Source organism: Schistocerca serialis, chromosome 4, assembly GCF_023864345.2.
Source record: "Schistocerca serialis cubense isolate TAMUIC-IGC-003099 chromosome 4, iqSchSeri2.2, whole genome shotgun sequence".
Taxonomy (NCBI): Eukaryota; Metazoa; Arthropoda; class Insecta; order Orthoptera; family Acrididae; genus Schistocerca; species Schistocerca serialis.
In genome coordinates, this window is record NC_064641.1 from 452,573,532 (window position 1) to 452,595,582 (window position 22,051).

A 22,051-nucleotide genomic window follows, 5' to 3' on the forward strand; every position below is an offset into this window, starting at 1 on the left:
TAGGAAGTTGTACAACTTTCTGTTGCTGAAGACGGTGATCTGAAAAGGAAATTAGAGATGTGTGTGTATCCATTTTGAACTTCTTAATATGTCCTGTGAACACTTGTGTTTTCTGATTCAGTGAAAGCAATGTGTAAGTCCCATTTTTCTGTACATGTTAAAGAAATTTCTAGGCTAATTATTGGAGCTGTTAAATAATACACATTTTAGTTGATATCATTTTATAAAAGTGTTAACTCTTCTCTTCTTGATTACACAAACTTCAATGTACGACCCATGTATTCCAATTGTTGAGGTCAACCACTCCAGTTTCTTCAAACTATTGCACGAATCAATGACCTGCATTAGTGCATATGAAATCTTCTGTAACTGATGAATAATGCTGTTACTTGGCAAATAATCAAAGAAGATATAGAATTGAGACCCACTGAGCAAACCTGGATTCTCATATATAGTACCACTCTTTTATTTGTATTATTTTGTAAAGTCATTTCATTTGCTGTTACAAAATAATTGTAATATCTAAAACTTCTCTTTGTAATAATGTAACTATGACATCTTTTATTCTACATGTTTGAAAGTTTTACAGTGTGTGGATACACCCTTTAGGAACAATATTTTCATTTCTCGAATAATTTCCATCCCTCTCAATTGCTTTACGCCATCTTGGAACCAGCACCTGTATACCCGCACTGTAAAATTCTGGACCAACCTGTTGGAGCCATTGTTTGGCAGCGTGCACAGGGGAGTCATAATCTTCAAACCTTGTTCCACGAAGGGAGTCTTTCAGTTTCCCAAAGAGATGATAGTCACATGGAGCCAGGTCAGGACTGTAAGGCGGGTGTTTGTGTTGTCCATCCGAGTTTTGTGATCGCTTCCATGGTTTGACTGACATGTGGCCGTGCATTGTCATGCAACAGTCAAACATCCTGCTTTTGCCGATTTGTTCGAACACAACTCAGTCGAGCTTGAAGTTTATTCAGTGCCATCATGTATGCATCAGAATTTATGGTGGTTCCACTAGGCATGATGTCCACAAGCAAGAGTCCTTCAGAATCGACAACACCATAGCCATAACTTTTCCAGCAGAAGGTGTCGTTTTGAATTATTATTATTATTTTTTTTTTTTTCCTTGGGTGAATTTGCATGATGTCACTCCATTGATTGCCTCTTTGTCTCTGGTGAAAAATGATGGAGCCATGTTTCATCACCTGTCACATTTCTTCCAAGAAATTCATCTCCACCATTCTCATACTGTTCCAGAAGTTCGCTGCATACCGTTTTTCTTGTTTCTTTGTGAGCCACTGTCGGCATCCTGGGAATCCACCTGGCACAAACCTTTTTTAACGCCAACACTTTCAGTATTCTGCAAACACTTCCTTCCTCTATCCCAGCTTAGCATGACAATTTGTTCAGTGTGATATGTCTGTCAGCAGTCACCAATTCATTAACTCTGTGCACATTGTCTTGAGTGTGTGCAGTATGAAGCCTGTCGCTGCGAGGACAATCCTCAATATTGCCGTTCCCGCTTTCATCACGTAACCTGCTTGCCCATTGACTAACTGTACTGCGATTGACAGCAGCATCTCCATACACCTTTTTCAACCTCTTGTGGATGTTTCCCACTGTCTCGTTTTCACAGCACAGGAATTCTATGACAGCACGTTGCTTCTGACGAACATCAAGTGTAGCAGTCATCTTGAAGACATGCTGTGACGGCGCCACTCACAGGAACAGGTTGAACTAAGCTTGAAAACAAGCAGGAAGGATGTATCTACACACTGTAAAACTTTCACGCATGCAGAATGAAAACTGTAGTTTTACAAAAATAGTGTGCATTTCTTTTGGAGTGACCCTTGTATATATTATGAACCCAATAAAAAAGAAATCGTCAGAGTAATGTAGTTAAACAAACATGTCTTTCCTTGTTTGTGTTTCTTTTATAACTTAATACTAACTACAGGATTTCTCTTCACCCTAGGAACTTTTGGTCTACTTAGCCATGTTCATAAGGACAGAGCCTCAGCTGTTTTTAGAAATGTTGAGATTACGTGTTGGGCTTATAATACAGGTAAGATGAAACCTTTTTAATATTTTTTATGTAAAACTTATTGCAAAATCCTTAAATTATATGCAATTAAATTTTTTGATGTCAAGCTAGGTGCAATTCTTGAGCTACATATGTAATAAAAAAACTACTTAAGAAAAACTTGGATAAATTCTAGTGTCTGATTTCACTTGTCGGCTTTGACCTATGACATCATTCTTAAGACAAAGATGCTGCATAGAGGAAGTCTATGAAAGCAGGAGCGAATCTAGAAGTCGGGCAAGGGGGGGGGGGGGGGGGGATGGAATATTGAGAGATTGGGTCCTCCACTGACAAATTTGTTAAAATTTGGTGTTGCTTAAAGTAGTTTATGGTAACTGTTTTGGAGTTCGGGGTAAAAACGGGTCTACAGAATATGTGTGCCTGGGAAAATAACACAATTAGACCCAGATGTCCGGTGATTTCCAAGTTTTTGTCTGGGGTCAGCAATTTGAGTCTAAGTAGGCATATCCGGCATATTTAGCTTTCTTGATTATTGTAAGTGGCACTCGTACATTAATAAACATCCATTGTATATTAATAAATAATAAGAGTACAATAGAAAGAAACATTACACAAGGGAAAGCGCTCCCGGGATTGGAATGTCTCCTTACCCTCTCCCTTAAAACCCACATCCTTTTGCCTTTCCCTCTCCTTCCCTCTTTCCTGATGAAGCAACCGTAGGTTGCGAAAACTTGATATTTGTGTGTGTGTTTATGTTTTTTTTATTGTGTCTATCTACCAGCGCTTTCCCGTTTGGTAAGTCACAGCATCTTTTTTTAATATATTAATAAATAATAAGAAGCCCATTTTAAGTTAAATTATATTTATTGGTTTAGCTAGTAAACTATTTGCCGCTCTTATTCTTTTGTTAGAATGTGTTTGAAATATATTGCAACCTATATTGCCACATAATTATAAAAAACATGATTGAATCTGTTGAAGCCATATATTCGCTGATTTCTGAAGTCATTTTATCCAGTGTAATATGATACTCCATTGGCGGGGGGGGGGGGGGGGGGGGGTGGGGGGTGCAATAGGCCCCATAGCGCCCCCCCCCCCCTTCCCAATCACAATCACTGCCCTTGTATGATAGGAACGGATCATACGCATAACCAAACGAATGTAGCATGCGATAAAATTACTCAGATTTAATGCGCTTATTATTTACACATGAATTACATATAAGTGACTTGAAGATAAACAAAATAAATAAGAACAAAGGGGGAAAAATTTATGTGTGATTAGAATTATTATCATAATTTATGAGAGTAGGGTGGCATAGAGGACCATTAAACAGCATTACCATATCGCACATGGTGAAGTTGTACTATTATAAAATTGCATTAATTTTAATATTAATTATTCATTCAAAAGGGAGAGGTGCAGTATAGTAGGGGTTTTGAATGGGGAGAAAGTAAATTACAACAGAACAATGGAAAAATAAAGTGAATGATAACAAATACGAATTTCTAACATGAAGTATGGAGAAACCAACACACTTAAGAAAGCAGGTACACAAGTAAAGAAAATGCATATAAAGGAACAAATATTGCAATTGATAACTAGAATTGATCTATATATGAGTTTAATTCTAGTTACCATTTCAAATATTGCTAACTTTTTTGCAGAAGTTCAAAGCAGCTATAAGTGCAGAAATGGTATTGTATTTAGAAAGTGACCTGGAAAAACGATGTAATTAATGAACTATCGAATAGGTAGAATTGGTAACTGGAATTGACCTCCTACATAGGAGGTGAATTTTAGTGAGCGATTTACCGATTCCAATGTTTGTAGCTGTTTCGCAATAATTCAGAGAGCAATCGCAAATGGAAAAATCTTATTACATTTGAGGCAGAACCATCGAATGGCTGTAATTAGTAACTGGAATTGACCTGTATACCTAAATTCCAGTTGTCAGTTCCATGCTTTCCATTATAAATAATATATCAGTACAGGTCAGTTGTAGTTAGCAATTCCACAAATCATTATTTATCAACGTCTTTGCAGTAATTATGTACCATAGTATGTTGTAGGATTTCTATTTTGCTGTTACTTTCTGTACTACTGCAATTAATAAATTGTTTATTTGTCACGGAAGGACAAAGAGGGAAGCAGTAATGGAAATACTGAAAGGAACCACTGCAAAAACACATTGTAAAAATGCAGAACTTGCATACCTTGGAACTGACAAAAGAATTCACCTATATAGGACCAATTTATTAACCCATTTCAAAGAACATTATTGTCCAAAGTGGTAAAGAAAACATTTCTAAACATGAAAATCGTTACAAACATCACTGTACACTCAGAAAAATAAAACGCAAAAATGACAAAACCTTGGAACCAATGACTATACTACACGTAAGTCATACTAGCTATACAATAGCTCGAAAATAACAAATGGTAGAATTTATACCTCAAGAATTGAAGTAAAAGTAACAGAAGTATAGCAAAAACACCGAAAAGGAAAACATAATACTGGCCCCCATTCGGATCTCCGGGCGGGGACTACTCAAGAGGATGTCGTTATCAGGAGAAAGAAAACTGGCATTCTACGGATCGGAGCGTGCAATGTCAGATCCCTTAATCGGGCAGGTAGGTTAGAAAATTTAAAAAGGGAAATGGATAGGTTAAAGGTAGATATAGTGGGAATTAGTGAAGTTCGATGGCAGGAGGAACAAGACTTTTGGTCAGGTGATTACAGGGTTATAAATACAAAATCAAATAGGGGTAATGCAGGAGTACGTTTAATAATGAATAAAAAAATAGGTGTGCGGGTTAGCTACTACAAACAGCATAGTGAACGCATTATTGTGGCCAAGATAGACCAAAGCCCATGCCTACTACAGTAGTACAAGTTTATATGCCAACTAGCTCTGCAGATGATGAAGAAATTGATGAAATGTATGACGAGATAAAAGAAATTATTCAGGTAGTGAAGGGAGACGAAAATTTAATAGTCATGGGTGACTGGAATTCGTCAGTAGGAAAAAGGAGAGAAGGAAACATAGTAGGTGAATACGGATTGGGGGGAAGAAATGAAAGAGGAAGCCGCCTTGTAGAATTTTGCACAGAGCATAACTTAATCATAGCTAACACTTGGTTCAAGAATCATGAAAGAAGGTTGTATACCTGGAAGAATCCTGGAGATACTAAAAGGTATCAGATAGATTAAATAATGCTAAGACAGAGATTTAGGAACCAGGTTTTAAATTGTAAGACATTTCCAGGGGCAGATGTGGATTCTGACCACAATCTATTGGTTATGAACTGCAGATTGAAACTGAATAAACTGCAAAAAGGCGGGAATTTAAGGAGATGGGACCTGGATAAACTGAAAGAACCAGAGGTTGTACAGTGTTTCAGGGAGAGCATAAGGGAACAATTGACAGGAATGGGGGAAAGAAATACAGTAGAAGAAGAATGGTTAGCTCTGAGGGATGAAGTAGTGAAGGCAGCAGAGGATCAAGTAGGTAAAAAGACGAGGGCTAATAGAAATCCTTGGGTAACAGAAGAAATATTGAATTTAATTGATGAAAGGAGAAAATATAAAAATGCAGTAAATGAAGCAGGCAAAAAGGAATACAAACGTCTCAAAAATGAGATCGACAGGAAGTGCAAAATGGCTAAGCAGGGATGGCTAGAGGACAAATGTAAGGATGTAGAGGCCTATCTCACTAGGGGTAAGATAGATACTGCCTACAGGAAAATTAAAGAGACCTTTGGAGAGAAGAGAACCACTTGTATGAATATCAAGAGCTCAGATGGCAACCCAGTTCTAAGCAAAGAAGGGAAGGCAGAAAGGTGGAAGGAGTATATAGAAGGTTTATACAAGGGCGATGTACTTGAGGACAATATTATGGAAATGGAAGAGGATGTAGATGAAGATGAAATGGGAGATAAGATACTGCGTGAAGAGTTTGACAGAGCACTGAAAGACCTGAGTCGAAACAAGGCCCCGGGAGTAGACAACATTCCATTAGAACTACTGATAGCCTTGGGAGAGCCAGTCATGACAAAACTCTACCATCTGGTGAGCAAGATGTATGAGACAGGCGAAATACCCACAGACTTGAAGAAGAATATAATAATTCCAATCCCAAAGAAAGCAGGTGTTGACAGATGTGAAAATTATCGAACTATCAGTTTAATAAGTCACAGCTGCAAAATACTAACATGAATTCTTTACAGACGAATGGAAAAACTGGTAGAAGCCGACCTCGGGGAAGATCAGTTTGGATTCCGTAGAAATGTTGGAACACGTGAGGTAATACTAACCTTACGACTTATCTTAGAAGAAAGTTTAAGAAAAGGCAAACCTACGTTTCTAGCATTTGTAGACTTAGAAAAAGCTTTTGACAATGTTGACTGGAATACTCTCTTTCAAATTCTGAAGGTGACAGGGGTAAAATACAGGGAGCGAAAGACTATTTACAATTTGTACAGAAACCAGATGGCAGTTATAAGAGTCGAGGGGCATGAAAGGGAAGCAGTGGTTGGGAAAGGAGTGAGACAGGGTTGTAGCCTCTCCCCGATGTTATTCAATCTGTATATTGAGCAAGCAGTAAAGGAAACAAAAGAAAAATTCGGAGTAGGTATTAAAATTCATGGAGAAGAAGTAAAAACTTTGAGGTTCGCCGATGACATTGTAATTCTGTCAGAGACAGCAAAGGACTTGGAAGAGCAGTTGAACGGAATGGACAGTGTCTTGAAAGGAGGATATAAGATGAACATCAACAAAAGCAAAACAAGGATAATGGAATGTAGTCAAATTAAATCGGGTGATGCTGAGGGGATTAGATTAGGAAATGAGACACTTAAAGTAGTAAAGGAGTTTTGCTATTTAGGGAGTAAAATAACTGATGATGGTCGAAGTAGAGAGGATATAAAATGTAGACTGGCAATGGCAAGGAAATCGTTTCTGAAGAAGAGAAATTTGTTAACATCGAGTATAGATTTAAGTGTCAGGAAGTCGTTTCTGAAAGTATTTGTATGGAGTGTAGCCATGTATGGAAGTGAAACATGGACGATAACCAGTTTGGACAAGAAGAGAATAGAAGCTTTTGAAATGTGGTGCTACAGAAGAATGCTGAAGATAAGGTGGGTAGATCACGTAACTAATGAGGAGGTATTGAATAGGATTGGGGAGAAGAGGAGTTTGTGGCACAACTTAACTAGAAGAAGGGATCGGTTGGTAGGACATGTTTTGAGGCATCACGGGATCACAAATTTAGCATTGGAGGGCAGCGTGGAGGGTAAAAATCGTAGAGGGAGACCAAGAGATGAATACACTAAGCAGATTCAGAAGGATGTAGGTTGCAGTAGGTACTGGGAGATGAAGAAGCTTGCACAGGATAGAGTAGGATGGAGAGCTGCATCAAACCAGTCTCAGGACTGAAGACCACAACAACAACAACAATACTGGCCACATAAAAAGAAATCTACCACATATGAAGTTTCAAAGGAGTGAAAGAGCGAGGCTGACAAGAAGAACAAAATAAGGACATAACAAGAAATAATAATGTTAGAAGATTTAACTATAATGAAATAAGCAAAAACCAGACTAACTTAAAAAATTAGTAAGAAACAAAAACTGCCAGGCTTGAAAGAGGTACCACCAATTCTTCCCTACCACCTCCCACCAACCATTTTAAAATAATAAAAATAAGTCAATCAAATAAACTCAGTCCGCAGCTTGTGGTCGTGCGGTAGCGTTCTCGCTTCCCGCGCCCTGGTTCCCGGGTTCGATTCCCGGCGGGGTCAGGGATTTTCTCTGCCTCTTGATGACTGGGTGTTGTGTGCTGTCCTTAGGTTAGTTAGGTTTAAGTAGTTCTAAGTTCTAGGGGACTGATGACCATAGATGTTAAGTCCCATAGTGCTCAGAGCCATTTGAACCAATAAACCCAGCAGCACAAGATATAACAACCAATGCCTCACCCTACCATTCTATCCAAAAAATATTAAAACGACAGAAAAACCTCTCCCAGGGAATCAAAAAAGAAAAAAAAAAAGAAAAAAAAAACCTCAACATAAAGCAAGAAACAAACGTGAAATCCACCCACACCTAACAAAACATTTTGCTGACTATTTTCATAAATGCTGGAAATACACAATATTCTCTAAGGAATACTCTTCCTCCAACAGTATTCATCCAAATGGCCTTTCAGAACTGAAATCCTTCTCTTTTGCCTCCCAGCAACAGATTTTACAGCTCCCCAATACCTCTCGATAATATTGGTACATGCCCGCGTCTCGTAATCTTTAAGCTGAATATTGTGATTTACAACCAAATAATGATAAGCTCTGTCACCCAACCCCTTGTATGAAGCAAACCCATCCAACATTACCTTATTCCACATATTCTTCGATTAAAGATGTTAACACTTCTTTTGTACAATTTGGAACGACCCTAAATACAACATCAGCACAATCCCTTCCAGAAACTACTACTCCAAAACCCAAAGCCCAAACATCTCATGCCCCCTTTCATACTTTCTCTTTCCATAACGTAATGTGACTCGTCTACTTCAACTCTAAACACCCCCCCCCCCCCTCCCCCTCCAATGATCCCCTGTACTTTATAAATTTCCTGCAAACGTCTATACAAAATGAAAACCAGTCAACTGCGGTGCCACACACAACTCCTGTCTCATGCATGACGGATTTAGAAGAATATTCATAGCAAAAATAGTAAGTTAACATGACTATTATTATAAATTCAGCCTCTATCTTTCGAACTAGGTCCCTCTGTGTATAGACTTCCATATATTATTTTTTTTGCACGTCCACATGTATTCATCGGAAGTTCTCGAAGTGGAACCTTTGTCAACACCATAGGGATTATTGAGGAATGGAATACAACCCATCAGCTTTGACCAAAGACATCAGATGTTACCAGAGACAGCAAAGACGAATGGTGAGAAACTAAAGAGTTCAGGACAGAGAAATTCATATTTCGAACATAACGTTAAGTGTATCGCTTCTTTGAGTCCTAGTGTTCTATGCTTCAGTTATGCTGTATAGCTCAACTGAAGAATGGGATACTAGTGCAAAAAATAAAGAAAAAAGGGACAGAAGATAGCATGGAATACCACAGTTGACATGTATGAGTTGTGTCTCAAACTTCAGTTGATCTGTGTAGGTTATTTGGGTAAGGGATGCAAATTTATTGTAGGTCAACTTTTTTGCCTTCACTAGCACTATTATCCTATTCTTCAGTTGACCTATGTAGGTCAACTAAAGTATGGGATAAAAAATTTACAATTGTTCCTTTTTTTGCTTTCGCTACTGCTAGTATCCTATTCTTCAATTGATAATGTACTAACAAAGGCGGAAAGAACAGCGTATGTAAAATTTGTATCCCATACTATAGATGACCTATGTAGGTCAACAGAAGAATAGGATACTAATGCTAGTGAAGATGGAATGCATTTTTTTTTCTTCTTCGATACTAATAGTATTTTCGACTGAAAGTTATCGTAGTAGTACTAGCAACAGCGAAGAAACCTACAACAGGAAAAATTGTACCTCATTCTTCGGTTGACCCATGCAGGTCAGCTGAAGAAAAGATACGAGTATTAACAAAGGCAAAAAAGTCAACATGCATAAAATTTGTATCCCTTACTTCAATTGAACTTTTATAGGTCAACTGAAGAATAGGATACTAGTATAAGCACAGGCGAAAAATAGAAACGTTCATAAGAGTTGTGTCTTGTGCTTCAGTTGACTCATATAGGTCAACTGAGATACAGGATGCCAATGTTACATACAGTATGTTGCTTTTTTTCATCTGATATAAGTGAACTGAAGTACAGGATACAAATTTTTCGTATGGCGGTCATTTCGTCTTTGATGACGGTAATATAGAGTGAAGAATGTCGTAGTAATACTAGTGCTAGTGAAGGCAAAAAAAGTAACAACTGTAAAATTTGTATTCTGTACTGTTGGTGAATCCTGCTTCAAGTCTTCCATATTCATAGGAATAGATAAATCCACCCCTACAAATGAAAATCAAAAAATAGAAATTGTCCAGAATGAAAAACACTTCTTCCAAAATATCTCAGACTCATTAAGAATGAAAATAAATACCGAATGAACTGGAATGAACAAATGATTTAAATTAATACAAGCGACAAAAATTTTACGGAATGTCTAGTGCTGTCTTTTAAAAGCATCGTTCAATGATGATGCCTCACCATGGAACATAACTGACTTATTATCTATGGCTTGAAAATACAGACATTAATATCTATGAATAAACTGTGACATTGTTGGTCAAAGCTGACAGTTTGTATCACGTTCCTTCGTTGACCCACATTATATAATTACCACAAATGCTGCACTTGCAAAATTCTGCAATAAAGCCCAATGATTGTAAAAATTTTGTAATAGGTTTATGGTCAGTCATTCCATCAAGGAGAATTTTCGCTGTACAGCCTACTGACTCATTCATGATGTAAAGCAATTGTGTGAGAAATTGGAATCTGATAAATCACAAATACTTTCATCAAAAAAACAAAAACAAAACAAAAAACAGATAAGAAAACAGAATGATGTACATGGGACTTTTGATATATGCGTGTAACGAAGAAATCCAGAGAAGTCGTTTAACATTCATAACTACAATCTGTGGTACAAACAAAATAACATCACACATTACATCATTGGTCAAAGCCAACGGGTGGAATTGGACACTAGAATTGACCCAAAAACTTTATGAATGAATTACAAACACTATGAAAGAAAGATAAATATGTTATTGTATTGGCCAAAATATAAGCCACACTTTCTCCCAAAATTCAACCATGAAAAAGATGAATGCATCTTACCTGTGTGACCATAAAGACATCGGTATATTTTCTTAGTGCTAAATGGAGCAGCTATATTGGTAGTGTTTGGAAATTAATCATTGTATACGAGGTAACAATGTAGCCATCTTCATTTGTTAATTGTTCATTTAGCTAGTGGTTATTGAAATGTTCATAGTACTGTAATATTACCCGACAGAACAAGCTTTTCTTTTCTCTAAGTAAAGAGCAAAAATTTAGTCTTCACCAATGAATGGTAATGCCTAAAAAAATCTTCAACAAACTTTGGAATTCAGCATAATTATTATACAAATTTCAAAATTCAGTTTCTCTTTAGGTCAAAAATGCATTTAGTATAGAAACTGACAAAAATCTGGCATTGGATTTATTTGGAAAATAACCTGCAAATTGCCATTTCATAATGAAATCTTACAGAGGGCCGAAAGCTTGGAAATATCCAGAATTTGAAGCTAGGATTCTTTCTGTGGTACAAGATTAAAGGAAAGATGGCTCTCTCGACAAGGAATCCAGTAAAAGACCTTGGAAATTACAAAGACCTTAAATGTGCCACAGACACCATTCTGTGGGTGTATTGTTCAGATCGCAAGTTCCTGTGTGGAAATTTTTCTCTGTCCAGTGCAGTATATCACTAGCAAATACACTCCTGGAAATGGAAAAAAGAACACATTGACACCGGTGTGTCAGACCCACCATACTTGCTCCGGACACTGCGAGAGGGCTGTACAAGCAATGATCACACGCACGGCACAGCGGACACACCAGGAACCGCGGTGTTGGCCGTCGAATGGCGCTAGCTGCGCAGCATTTGTGCACCGCCGCCGTCAGTGTCAGCCAGTTTGCCGTGGCATACAGAGCTCCATCGCAGTCTTTAACACTGGTAGCATGCCGCGACAGCGTGGACGTGAACCGTATGTGCAGTTGACGGACTTTGAGCGAGGGCGTATAGTGGGCATGCGGGAGGCCGGGTGGACGTACCGCCGAATTGCTCAACACGTGGGGCGTGAGGTCTCCACAGTACATCGATGTTGTCGCCAGTGGTCGGCGGAAGGTGCACGTGCCCGTCGACCTGGGACCGGACCGCAGCGACGCACGGATGCACGCCAAGACCGTAGGATCCTACGCAGTGCCGTAGGGGACCGCACCGCCACTTCCCAGCAAATTAGGGACACTGTTGCTCCTGGGGTATCGGCGAGGACCATTCGCAACCGTCTCCATGAAGCTGGGCTACGGTCCCGCACACCGTTAGGCCATCTTCCGCTCACGCCCCAACATCGTGCAGCCCGCCTCCAGTGGTGTCGCGACAGGCGTGAATGGAGGGACGAATGGAGACGTGTCGTCTTCAGCGATGAGAGTCGCTTCTGCCTTGGTGCCAATGATGGTCGTATGCGTGTTTGGCGCCATGCAGGGGAGCGCCACAATCAGGACTGCATACGACCGAGGCACACAGGGCCAACACCCGGCATCATGGTGTGGGGAGCGATCTCCTACACTGGCCGTACACCACTGGTGATCGTCGAGGGGACACTGAATAGTGCACGGTACATCCAAACCGTCATCGAACCTATCGTTCTACCATTCCTAGACCGGCAAGGGAACTTGCTGTTCCAACAGGACAATGCACGTCCGCATGTATCCCGTGCCACCCAACGTGCTCTAGAAGGTGTAAGTCAACTACCCTGGCCAGCAAGATCTCCAGATCTGTCCCCCATTGAGCATGTTTGGGACTGGATGAAGCGTCGTCTCACGCGGTCTGCACGTCCAGCACGAACGCTGGTCCAACTGAGGCGCCAGGTGGAAATGGCATGGCAAGCTGTTCCACAGGACTACATCCAGCATCTCTACGATCGTCTCCATGGGAGAATAGCAGCCTGCATTGCTGCAAAAGGTGGATATACACTGTACTAGTGCCGACATTGTGCATGCTCTGTTGCCTGTGTCTATGTGCCTGTGGTTCAGTCAGTGTGATCATGTGATGTATCTGACCCCAGGAATGTGTCAATAAAGTTTCCCCTTCCTGGGACAATGAATTCACGGTGTTCTTATTTCAATTTCCAGGAGTGTAGATTGCCAAAAGATTTTGCCAAGAAACTCATTGACTTCAGAGGCATATATTTCTGATGTGGCAATGTCACTCCTTGTGTCCTCTGCACCAGTTGCCTAGCTGTTATACATTATATCTGCATCCAAAGCAGCAGGTGCTTGATGTAATCATAAAGAAGTTCTTTTGACACTGTCTCTGAAAACACTATTCCAGTTGGCTTATAGAAGGGGATCATGCACTCACTCCATTTGACAAGATTAAGAAACCATCAGTCAGCATTACGTGTGAATGGATTTTCTCTTCACAGCAAACAGTATCACTAGATTCTGTCATCGGAGTATTCAGGAAGTGCTGTATGTCAAATACCTTGGATAGTAGTGAGGATGACATACTTTGGGGAAAGAACAATGAAAACACAGTCCTTTATGAACCAAATAATGGTAGTGAAGATAGCAGTGACATTAGTGAAGATTGTGAATATAAGGTGGCTATTTCTGTGTGATTGAACTACATTAAAATTTTTTTAAAAATTAAGAGTTTCCATATTGTGAACAGTTTTTTTGCAAATGAGTAAATTTTTGTCTGCTGAGTTTCTCTCGTTTTTTTTCCCTTTGGAATTAAAGGCATGACTTATATTTGGGCCAATCTGGTATTTATCATTGAAGATACATTATGTAACTTGCAGCGCTGATGTGACCAGCACTTATAGTAATTATTGTGTGTGTGTGTGTGTGTGTGTGTGTGTGTGTGTGTGTGTGTGTGTCTGGGGGGGGAGGGGGGGGCATGGGCGCATGCACGCAGGCGCATGGGCACGTGTGTGTTCTAATACTTATGGTAAATATAAACGTGGTGTCGTACCTGCAGACTGATATGTATTGCACCTGCCTTTGTCCAGGCATGACAAGGAGCTGTACTAAAGGTTCTGTGGTCACCGTTACTTACCTGTAGTACCTGCCTGACCATGTTGCTGTAACTTGAGACTGCAGACTCCTGTCAAAAAGATGCAAAGTCCATTCCAGCTGGATAGCTCAAACATCAATTACAACAAAATAGATTTATGTACTGTTCCTTTATGGCACATGTATTTCACCTCTGTCATATACTTTCCATTTCGTATTTTGCTATGGCATATGACTTTAACAACGTTCACAATACAGATTGGTTTTTGTCATTTCTGCTTTGCACATCCTTTCTGGTTTCTCTTGACCAGGAATTTTTTCATGTGGGAGAAAGCCAGGAAAAACACAAGAATTTTGATAATTCTGGGAATTTTTCATTGTTTTAGTTTTCAGTTTTTTTTTTTTTTTTTTTGACTGATAAGAACTGAAACTGAAACAAAGAATTTTTTTTACTCTGCTACTGCAGAATAATACTGAAGGAATAAAATTTAAACAAGAGAAAAACCACTGAAATGAAATTTAAATTGCAGAGAAAATGTGCCATTTATAACAAAACATAGCTCACAAACAAGCATCTGCCAACAGCAAAATGTGTCAAAGGCTTTATGCTGGAAAGTATGCAATACTTTGTAACAATTGTTTACATTTTCGTGGGAAAATATTGTGAATGGGGATTTGAGAAACGTTACTTACAAAGTAAATTTCCTTTTACGCTAGATGAATTATGTTACATGTGAGAATGTGCAGTGACTGTCTTAAATCGTAGAGTGGTTGAATCTCATTCAAAACTTATCAGTTTGAGAACCACCCATGTAGAAAAATTTCGGTCTCAGAAGACCAGTCATTTATATGATTATTTAAAATTTTACTGGCACATTTGTGTTTGATAAATCTTAAAGGGAACACATGCAAAAAATTACCAATATTACATGTGAAAGCTCGGCTTTGCTTATATCTATAATATATATACAATAATTTAAACCATAAACTTTTCCTATTTGTGTGTTCACGCTACATAACAGTGATGTTGCTGTTGGCTGAGTACATCCCATCTGCTCTCATTGACTGGCGAGATCTCATAACATGAGGTGTGATTGGTTGACAAAAGCTCATCACGATCTTGATTTCAGTGTTTTATAGACTAACATGCTGTATTTGGCGGAATTCATATTTATGCTTTTGTAATAAGAAAATACGCAGTGTACATGTTGCTGCGCATCAAAGCTCTTTCCGAAATATCTTTTCACTGTGTTTTGTTTCCTGTTGTGCCCATAAGTTCTATGCTGGTGTATAAAATCTTTACCATCCAAAGGATTGATAAGTTTTGTAGCTCCAAGGGAAAATGTAGTGTTTCTTAATGCGGAAAAAGTGTAATTTCACCCAGAAGAATATGTATGTTCATTGACGAAAAAGTGTATTTTCATCCGAAAAAAAGTGTATTTTTAACCAGGAAATCAATGAAAAATGTGGGATTTTATGCATTGTAATTTTAATAAGTATTTGTTTTTGGGGTGCATACTGTGCAGTAATTTTTCTGTTTCTTTTGTACATTTTATGAGAGCAAAAGTGGATGCAGCAAATTTGCAAGGCAGAGACAATGGGCACCCAAATTCCTGTGCATGGAGCCACCTGTTGGTTGCGGCAGTTATTTACATATATTATTGACCTATGGAAAAAAAGGAGCAAGTGGTAATCTAAAAGTGATGCAGAAACAGAAAAATTAACTCTTGGAAGAAATTTTATATTGTTGGTTTTTACAAAAATGATCAAATGGGCAACTGCCATCTGGTCCTTTGCTGTGTGAAAAGGTGTTACAGTTAAATAAATAAATAGGTGGCAATGAATTGTTTATGGCAAGTAAAGGATTGTTGTACAGATTTAAATCTCATCATGAAATTTGCAAATTGGAAGTACAAGGTTAAAAAACGTGAGCTATTATAGATGCAGCAAATTCTTTTAAAGATGGTTTTAAAACAGAATTGGGTGAAAGTGGCTGTGGTAGAAGAAGTCAGATGAAATTGGAAATTAATACTATCAAAATCTTTAGCTTTTGGTGAGAGAGTTCAACTCCAGGATATAAAACTTAGTGAAGATTGAGTAAAAGTATTACTTTGTGCAAACACTACTGAGACCCATAAAATATCTTTGCTCTTTATTGGAAAATCCAAAAACTTCAGATGCTATGAAAGTATCACGATTCCCTAATTTGTAAAAACCAAAAAAGTGCATGGATTAACACTAAAATATTTGTTGATTGGTACGCCAACGCTTTTTTTATCCCTGAAGTAAAAGAAATTCAGAATGAAATTGGTAGACAAGGAAAAGTCCTACTTTTACTGCATAATGTGCCAATCCCTCCACCAGCAGAACTGTTAGGAAAAAATTGAGTATTGACATTAAAAATTTTACCGCCTAATATGACATCCTTTCTTCAAGCAGTGGATCAAAGCATTATTGAAACATTGAAATGATTTTATAGCAAACAACTTTTACACAGATTTTTATCTGTAGATGAAGGTAACATAGCAGCCATTTTTTCATTTTTTAAGCAAATAAATTCATAGAATGTTGTTACATTGTTGTAGAGTTGTGGGATTTGATCGAAAGGAATACTTTGAACAAAGTTTGGAACAGAATGATAGAACAGGAGCATGGAAATTCAATAAGCAGTACAGATGATTATGTTCTCGAGGATATAAATGAGCTAATGACAAACACAAATATGCCAGGAATTTGATGCCGATGATATGAAAGCGTGGCTCACTTGTGACAGTAATGCTCAAGATCTTCAGACCATTGAAAACGTATTGCAGGCAAGCAAACAGCAGGAAATTCAAAAATATGAAACACTCATGTGTAAGCATTTCAAGTTCTGGAAATGGCTTTCAAATGGTTCGAAAAACAAACAGTGTGTGATACCATGAGTTTCCTACACTTAAAAGATTCATGATGTAGCAGTAATAAAGAGAAAAAATTGTTTACATCAAAAGGCAATTACCAAATATTTTAAACAAAATTAAACTACAGTGACTGACTTATGTGACTTTTGTAAGATATTTAATTATTAAGGTTGCAGTATTTCAGTAATTTTAACAAATTGTGTATGTATGTATGAAAATGTGTCTGTAATCTCTTAACAAATATTGATTTTTGTTGAATTTATAAATTTAATTCACTTGTGTTGTTTTGAGTAAACATCCTGATTGTGTATTAACCCTAGAAAGATGCAAACAATGAAAACTGCACCAGTTAATTATTTTTGATGCTTAGCACAATGCATTTTGAGATTTTATTCTCATTTTCAAGTGTATTTGTGCACATAAATATATTCGTAAACAGACAGTGTAAGTGATGATTTACATGAGTGTGACATTCTGTGCAATGGAGGAGGCACAATACTTCAAAAAGACACAAGAGAGGCAGAAAATCATGCATGCAAATGTCACCATATTCATGTAAACAAATGTACAAATGCACTTGAAAATGAGAATAAATTCTCAAAATGCATTGTGCTAAGCATCAAAGAATGAGTGACTGGTGCAGTTTTCATTATTTACATCATGAATGACTCAGTTGAAGGCTTTCCTGGATCATTTAATATGATGAGCGAAATTAAGTACATAGAAAGATGACCATAAAAATATACCATATGCGGGGAATGCAGGTCGTCTTTCTACAGTAAACAATACAAAAATTGCTTTTTTTCATACATTCAGTTATCTGTGTTTTCAATTATCTCAATGACTTACAACCACAATAGTCCAGTTAATCATGTCTACCAACACAAACATACGCATTTTCTACACTGCATGAAATAAAACTTGATAATTCTTCATTATGAAGGTGGGTTTGTCCTCATATGATTCTGGGGATATGGGATATGCTTTGCTGTGCTTAACTATGTATCATCAAATTCATTATCAACTTATTCTCAGTTCAGAAGAGTCACATGCTGAAGGGTATTTATGAAAGTTTTACTGCTACCAATGAACCTATGCTATTAATGCCACAAGCTGGTAACAGAGCTCAGACCTCTGTCTTCTTTTTCATTTTTTAAAGGTTTCAGAATCCCACCTGTCCATTGATCCTCATAACCAAAGCTTATAAGACATAGTTTGCAAAAGAAAGTGAAATGCAGTAGGGAGCTGATTTTGAGTGAAAGGATAGTGGGCCATAATTTTACTAACAAATATAATAAAAAATAAGCCACTTTATTGCTACAACAAAGAAACCTAACATTCTCAGCAACTCCTAGCAGAGTTTAATTTACTAGTGAATTTTCTTTTTTGATGCAGGGCAACTGGTGGCAGAATTTACCTGACCTCTAAAATAACATTCGAGAAAATTTTTTAAGAAAGACAGCACCTACAACCAGAATTTAATTTGCTAATGATCTTTTCTTTTGGAAGCAAGACAAATGGTGCTAGAATATACAAAACCTCTAAAATAACATTAAAAAAAAAAAAAATAGGGAAAGAGTCTTAAGAAAAATTTTCTGGCACCTTGGCATTAAATCAAAGCGTTAACACATATGTTTAGTAATTGTTGTGGCATTTAACAACTCATTCCAGATTTAAGCTTTAGAAACCTACAGAAATAATCATCAGGCCATTAAAATCCGACATCCACTGGCAAGTAAAACAGATTGCATGTAATTAGGGAAAAAAGCAATCCCTAAAATACAATTAGTTGGTTGTGCAGACAAGGTGTCTGCGTAGGCCCAAGATAGCTTCTACCTTGTGTTAATTAACAACACCCAACCTTGTTGGCCAGCTGATTTTTTTAAGCTCTTGTTTTAAAACTGTTAATAGAGAGGACTGATATTTATTTTACTCAAGATCATTTTAGTGGAACTCACAATATAAGCCACTTGTGTACATAAAGTATCCTGTAACATGTAAATTACTAGTTACAATTTTAGAAAAAATTACGATATCAAAAGACACTGGAGAAAATTGGAAAAAATCGAGCCGTGCACTGAAATCACGTTATATACTGTGTAATTGGGATAACACCAGTTGTGGCCAAACTCAGTCAAGAGGCTTCCACATCTCAAGTTTAATAGCCAAGAATACACAGTAAAATGACTTAACTGGAATCACTTCAAAAGCCACAAAAACTGCTTTACAGATGACAATGGATAACCAGGATGGCAAGTAAAAAAATAGCCCTTTTCACCCAAAAACGACAACAGTTGTGACTAATTGAATGCTCACTATGATTTCCAGGGAGTAAGAATGCAAGTCAAGAACCACCCAATCAGTGGCTGCATTTGGTTCAGCACATCCACCCATCACATTCATGTTCAATCATGTGGAACTGGCTGACAGTATCCAAATCGATGCCACAGTGTACAGAGTCTTCTTCCAAGTGATCCAGATCCAAGTACAAGTAGGTGCACAAGCAACACACCTGAATAACTTCTACATTGGGCAATCTCCACTGATCAGACTGACAAAGGGCATCGTATAACTCACGCTGATTAATGTTTCAACAGTAGCAGTGACCCAAAGATCTTATCACCCATGACATCATGCAGCTTACTATCTGCCGTTGCCCCACAAGCCACTTGACACCCTATCAGACACAGAGAGAGACACCATCCCTGCAGTCGCACTTAAATGTACCTAATCATCACTGCACTTCCCTCTGACTCTCCCAGTGCCAGTGGTGCTTCCAACCAGAGGGATCTATTAATATTAAATCACACTATAATGTACCCACATGGAACAGAAAGTCTCATATTCTCTTACGTGCAGCTTATGGTAGTCTGTTAAATGATACTGGCTCTAATAGATAACACATTCTTATTAGTTTTCAAAGTATGCAGTAAATTTCGTAGTGAATTCTTTGTATTCATGAGCCCAATTTCTACAGTTCTTCTTTACTGGTTACTTGTTGGTCTTAACACTCTTTGCTTGAACTCATCTTGCCCCAGCCTGTCTTTATTTGCTTCTTAATTATATCCTCCTAAGACTAGGCAACTTCCACTTTTCATTTTTTGCCCATGTCTACAGCCTTGAAAAAATGATCAGTCTTATTTCCTTCTATTGTAAACAGGAAAAATTCCTTTCAACATTTAATGTAACCTTTTTCTACGTTAGACAGTCTATTCCCATAAATATGATGCCCACAATTACTCCAAGAACCCACCGTTCATTATCATACCACCAACTTTAAATTCAACATAAGCTTGTAGCATAATACAGGGTGCATCAAAAAGAATATACATACTTTAAACTCATATATTTATTAAATTGTAAGACAGACAACTATGACACTTGGGACTCATATTTATAAATCTCTGAAATTTAGATTACAGTTGTTCAATATGTCCTCCAACAGCAACATGAGCAATATCACATTGATATTCAGGTTCCTCTCATGTTTGGGTAAGCATGTCCATTATCACTGATAGCAGTACAGATCTGGTTCTTCAACTCTTCTAAGTTCTGTGGTAGTGTGTGTGCATAAATGTTGTCCTTAAGCAACCACAGAGGAAGTAGTCATAGTGCATCAAATCCAGTGGCAGTGGATGCCAGCTGAGATGTGATTATTAGTCACATGGTTGTTTGACAGCCAATCCAATGGTCCAATCGAGTTTCATTCAGATATTCACGCACATGGTGACTCCAGTGAGTCCCATCTTGCTGAAAAATGAAGTTGTCCCTATTTAGCCAAGGAAATAACCAGTTTTGTAACATAGTAAGATACTGCTGACTGTCAACCATGTTTCCATCAAAGAAGAATGGGCCAGCCATAACCGTGCAAAATACATTGACTCTGGGTTAATCTTGTACATGATCAACATGTGCATGTGAGTTCTGTAGACTCCAAATTTGGACATTGTGTTTGTTTACTTTGTCACTAAGGTGGAATGTCACTTCATCACCAAACACAATGCATAGTGCAAAAGCGTTATCATTGTCAATATCATTCTGAAGCTCATCAAAAAATGCCACACATTTGCATTTGTTGTCATGACGTAGAGCCTATAACAGCTGTAACTTGTACAGCTGCATAACCAACTAATACTCAAAAAACATTGTTGTTGTAGGTGGTTGTACCTCGCATCTGGTGTGACAGGTTGATTTTGTTGGACTACATCGTAAAGTTGTTTGAGTTGTGCTACATTTACATCAGAAACATGAGGGCAGCCAGGACTCCTTCCTTTACATGCACATCCCCTTGCTAAACAATGTCGATACCATCAGTGAATGTTCCATCCACTCTGAGGATCAGTTTGATACTTCAACCTGAATCATCTTTGCGCTATAATTCTGGAATTACACTTCACAAATCTACATCTACATCTATACTCCGCGAGCCACCTTACGGTGTGTGGCGGAGGGTACTTATTGTACCACTATCTGATCCCCCCTTCCCTGTTCCATTCACGAATTGTGCGTGGAAAGAACGACTGCTTGTAAGTCTCCGTATTTGCTCTAATTTCTCGGATCTTTTCGTTGTGATCATTACGCGAGATATATGTGGGCGGTAGTAATATGTTGCCCATCTCTTCCCGGAATGTGCTCTCTCGTAATTTCGATAATAAACCTCTCCGTATTGCGTAACGCCTTTCTTGAAGTGTCCGCCACTGGAGCTTGTTCAGCATCTCCGTAACGCTCTCGCGCTGACTAAATGTCCCCATGACGAATCGCGCTGCTTTTCGCTGGATCATGTCTATCTCTTCTATTAATCCAACCTGGTAAGGGTCCCATACTGATGAGCAATACTCAAGAATCGGACGAACAAGCGTTTTGTAAGCTACTTCTTTCGTCGATGAGTCACATTTTCTTAGAATTCTTCCTATGAATCTCAACCTGGCGCCTGCTTTTCCCACTATTTGTTTTATGTGATCATTCCACTTCAGATCGCTCCGGATAGTAACTCCTAAGTATTTTACGGTCGTTACCGCTTCCAATGATTTACCACCTATGGCATAATCGTACTGGAATGGATTTCTGCCCCTATGTATGCGCATTATATTACATTTATCTACGTTTAGGGAAAGCTGCCAGCTGTCGCACCATGCATTAATCCTCTGCAGGTCCTCCTGGAGTACGTACGAGTCTTCTGATGTTGCTACTTTCTTGTAGACAACCGTGTCATCTGCAAATAGCCTCACGGAGCTACCGATGTTGTCAACTAAGTCATTTATGTATATTGTAAACAATAAAGGTCCTATCACGCT

The 22,051-nt window shown here is 38.3% G+C and overlaps 1 protein-coding gene across 2 annotated transcripts in view; it reads left to right on the forward strand.

Annotated features, from left to right (window-relative positions):
* LOC126475093 (probable phosphorylase b kinase regulatory subunit alpha) overlaps positions 1-22,051 on the forward strand; it is a 263,393-nt gene that overhangs the window by 200,953 nt on the left and 40,389 nt on the right. For both annotated transcript variants that reach the window (XM_050102666.1, XM_050102667.1), the window contains exon 19: positions 1,982-2,071. In XM_050102666.1, the coding sequence (XP_049958623.1) occupies positions 1,982-2,071 (90 nt within the window). The remainder of the gene's footprint in view (positions 1-1,981; positions 2,072-22,051) is intronic.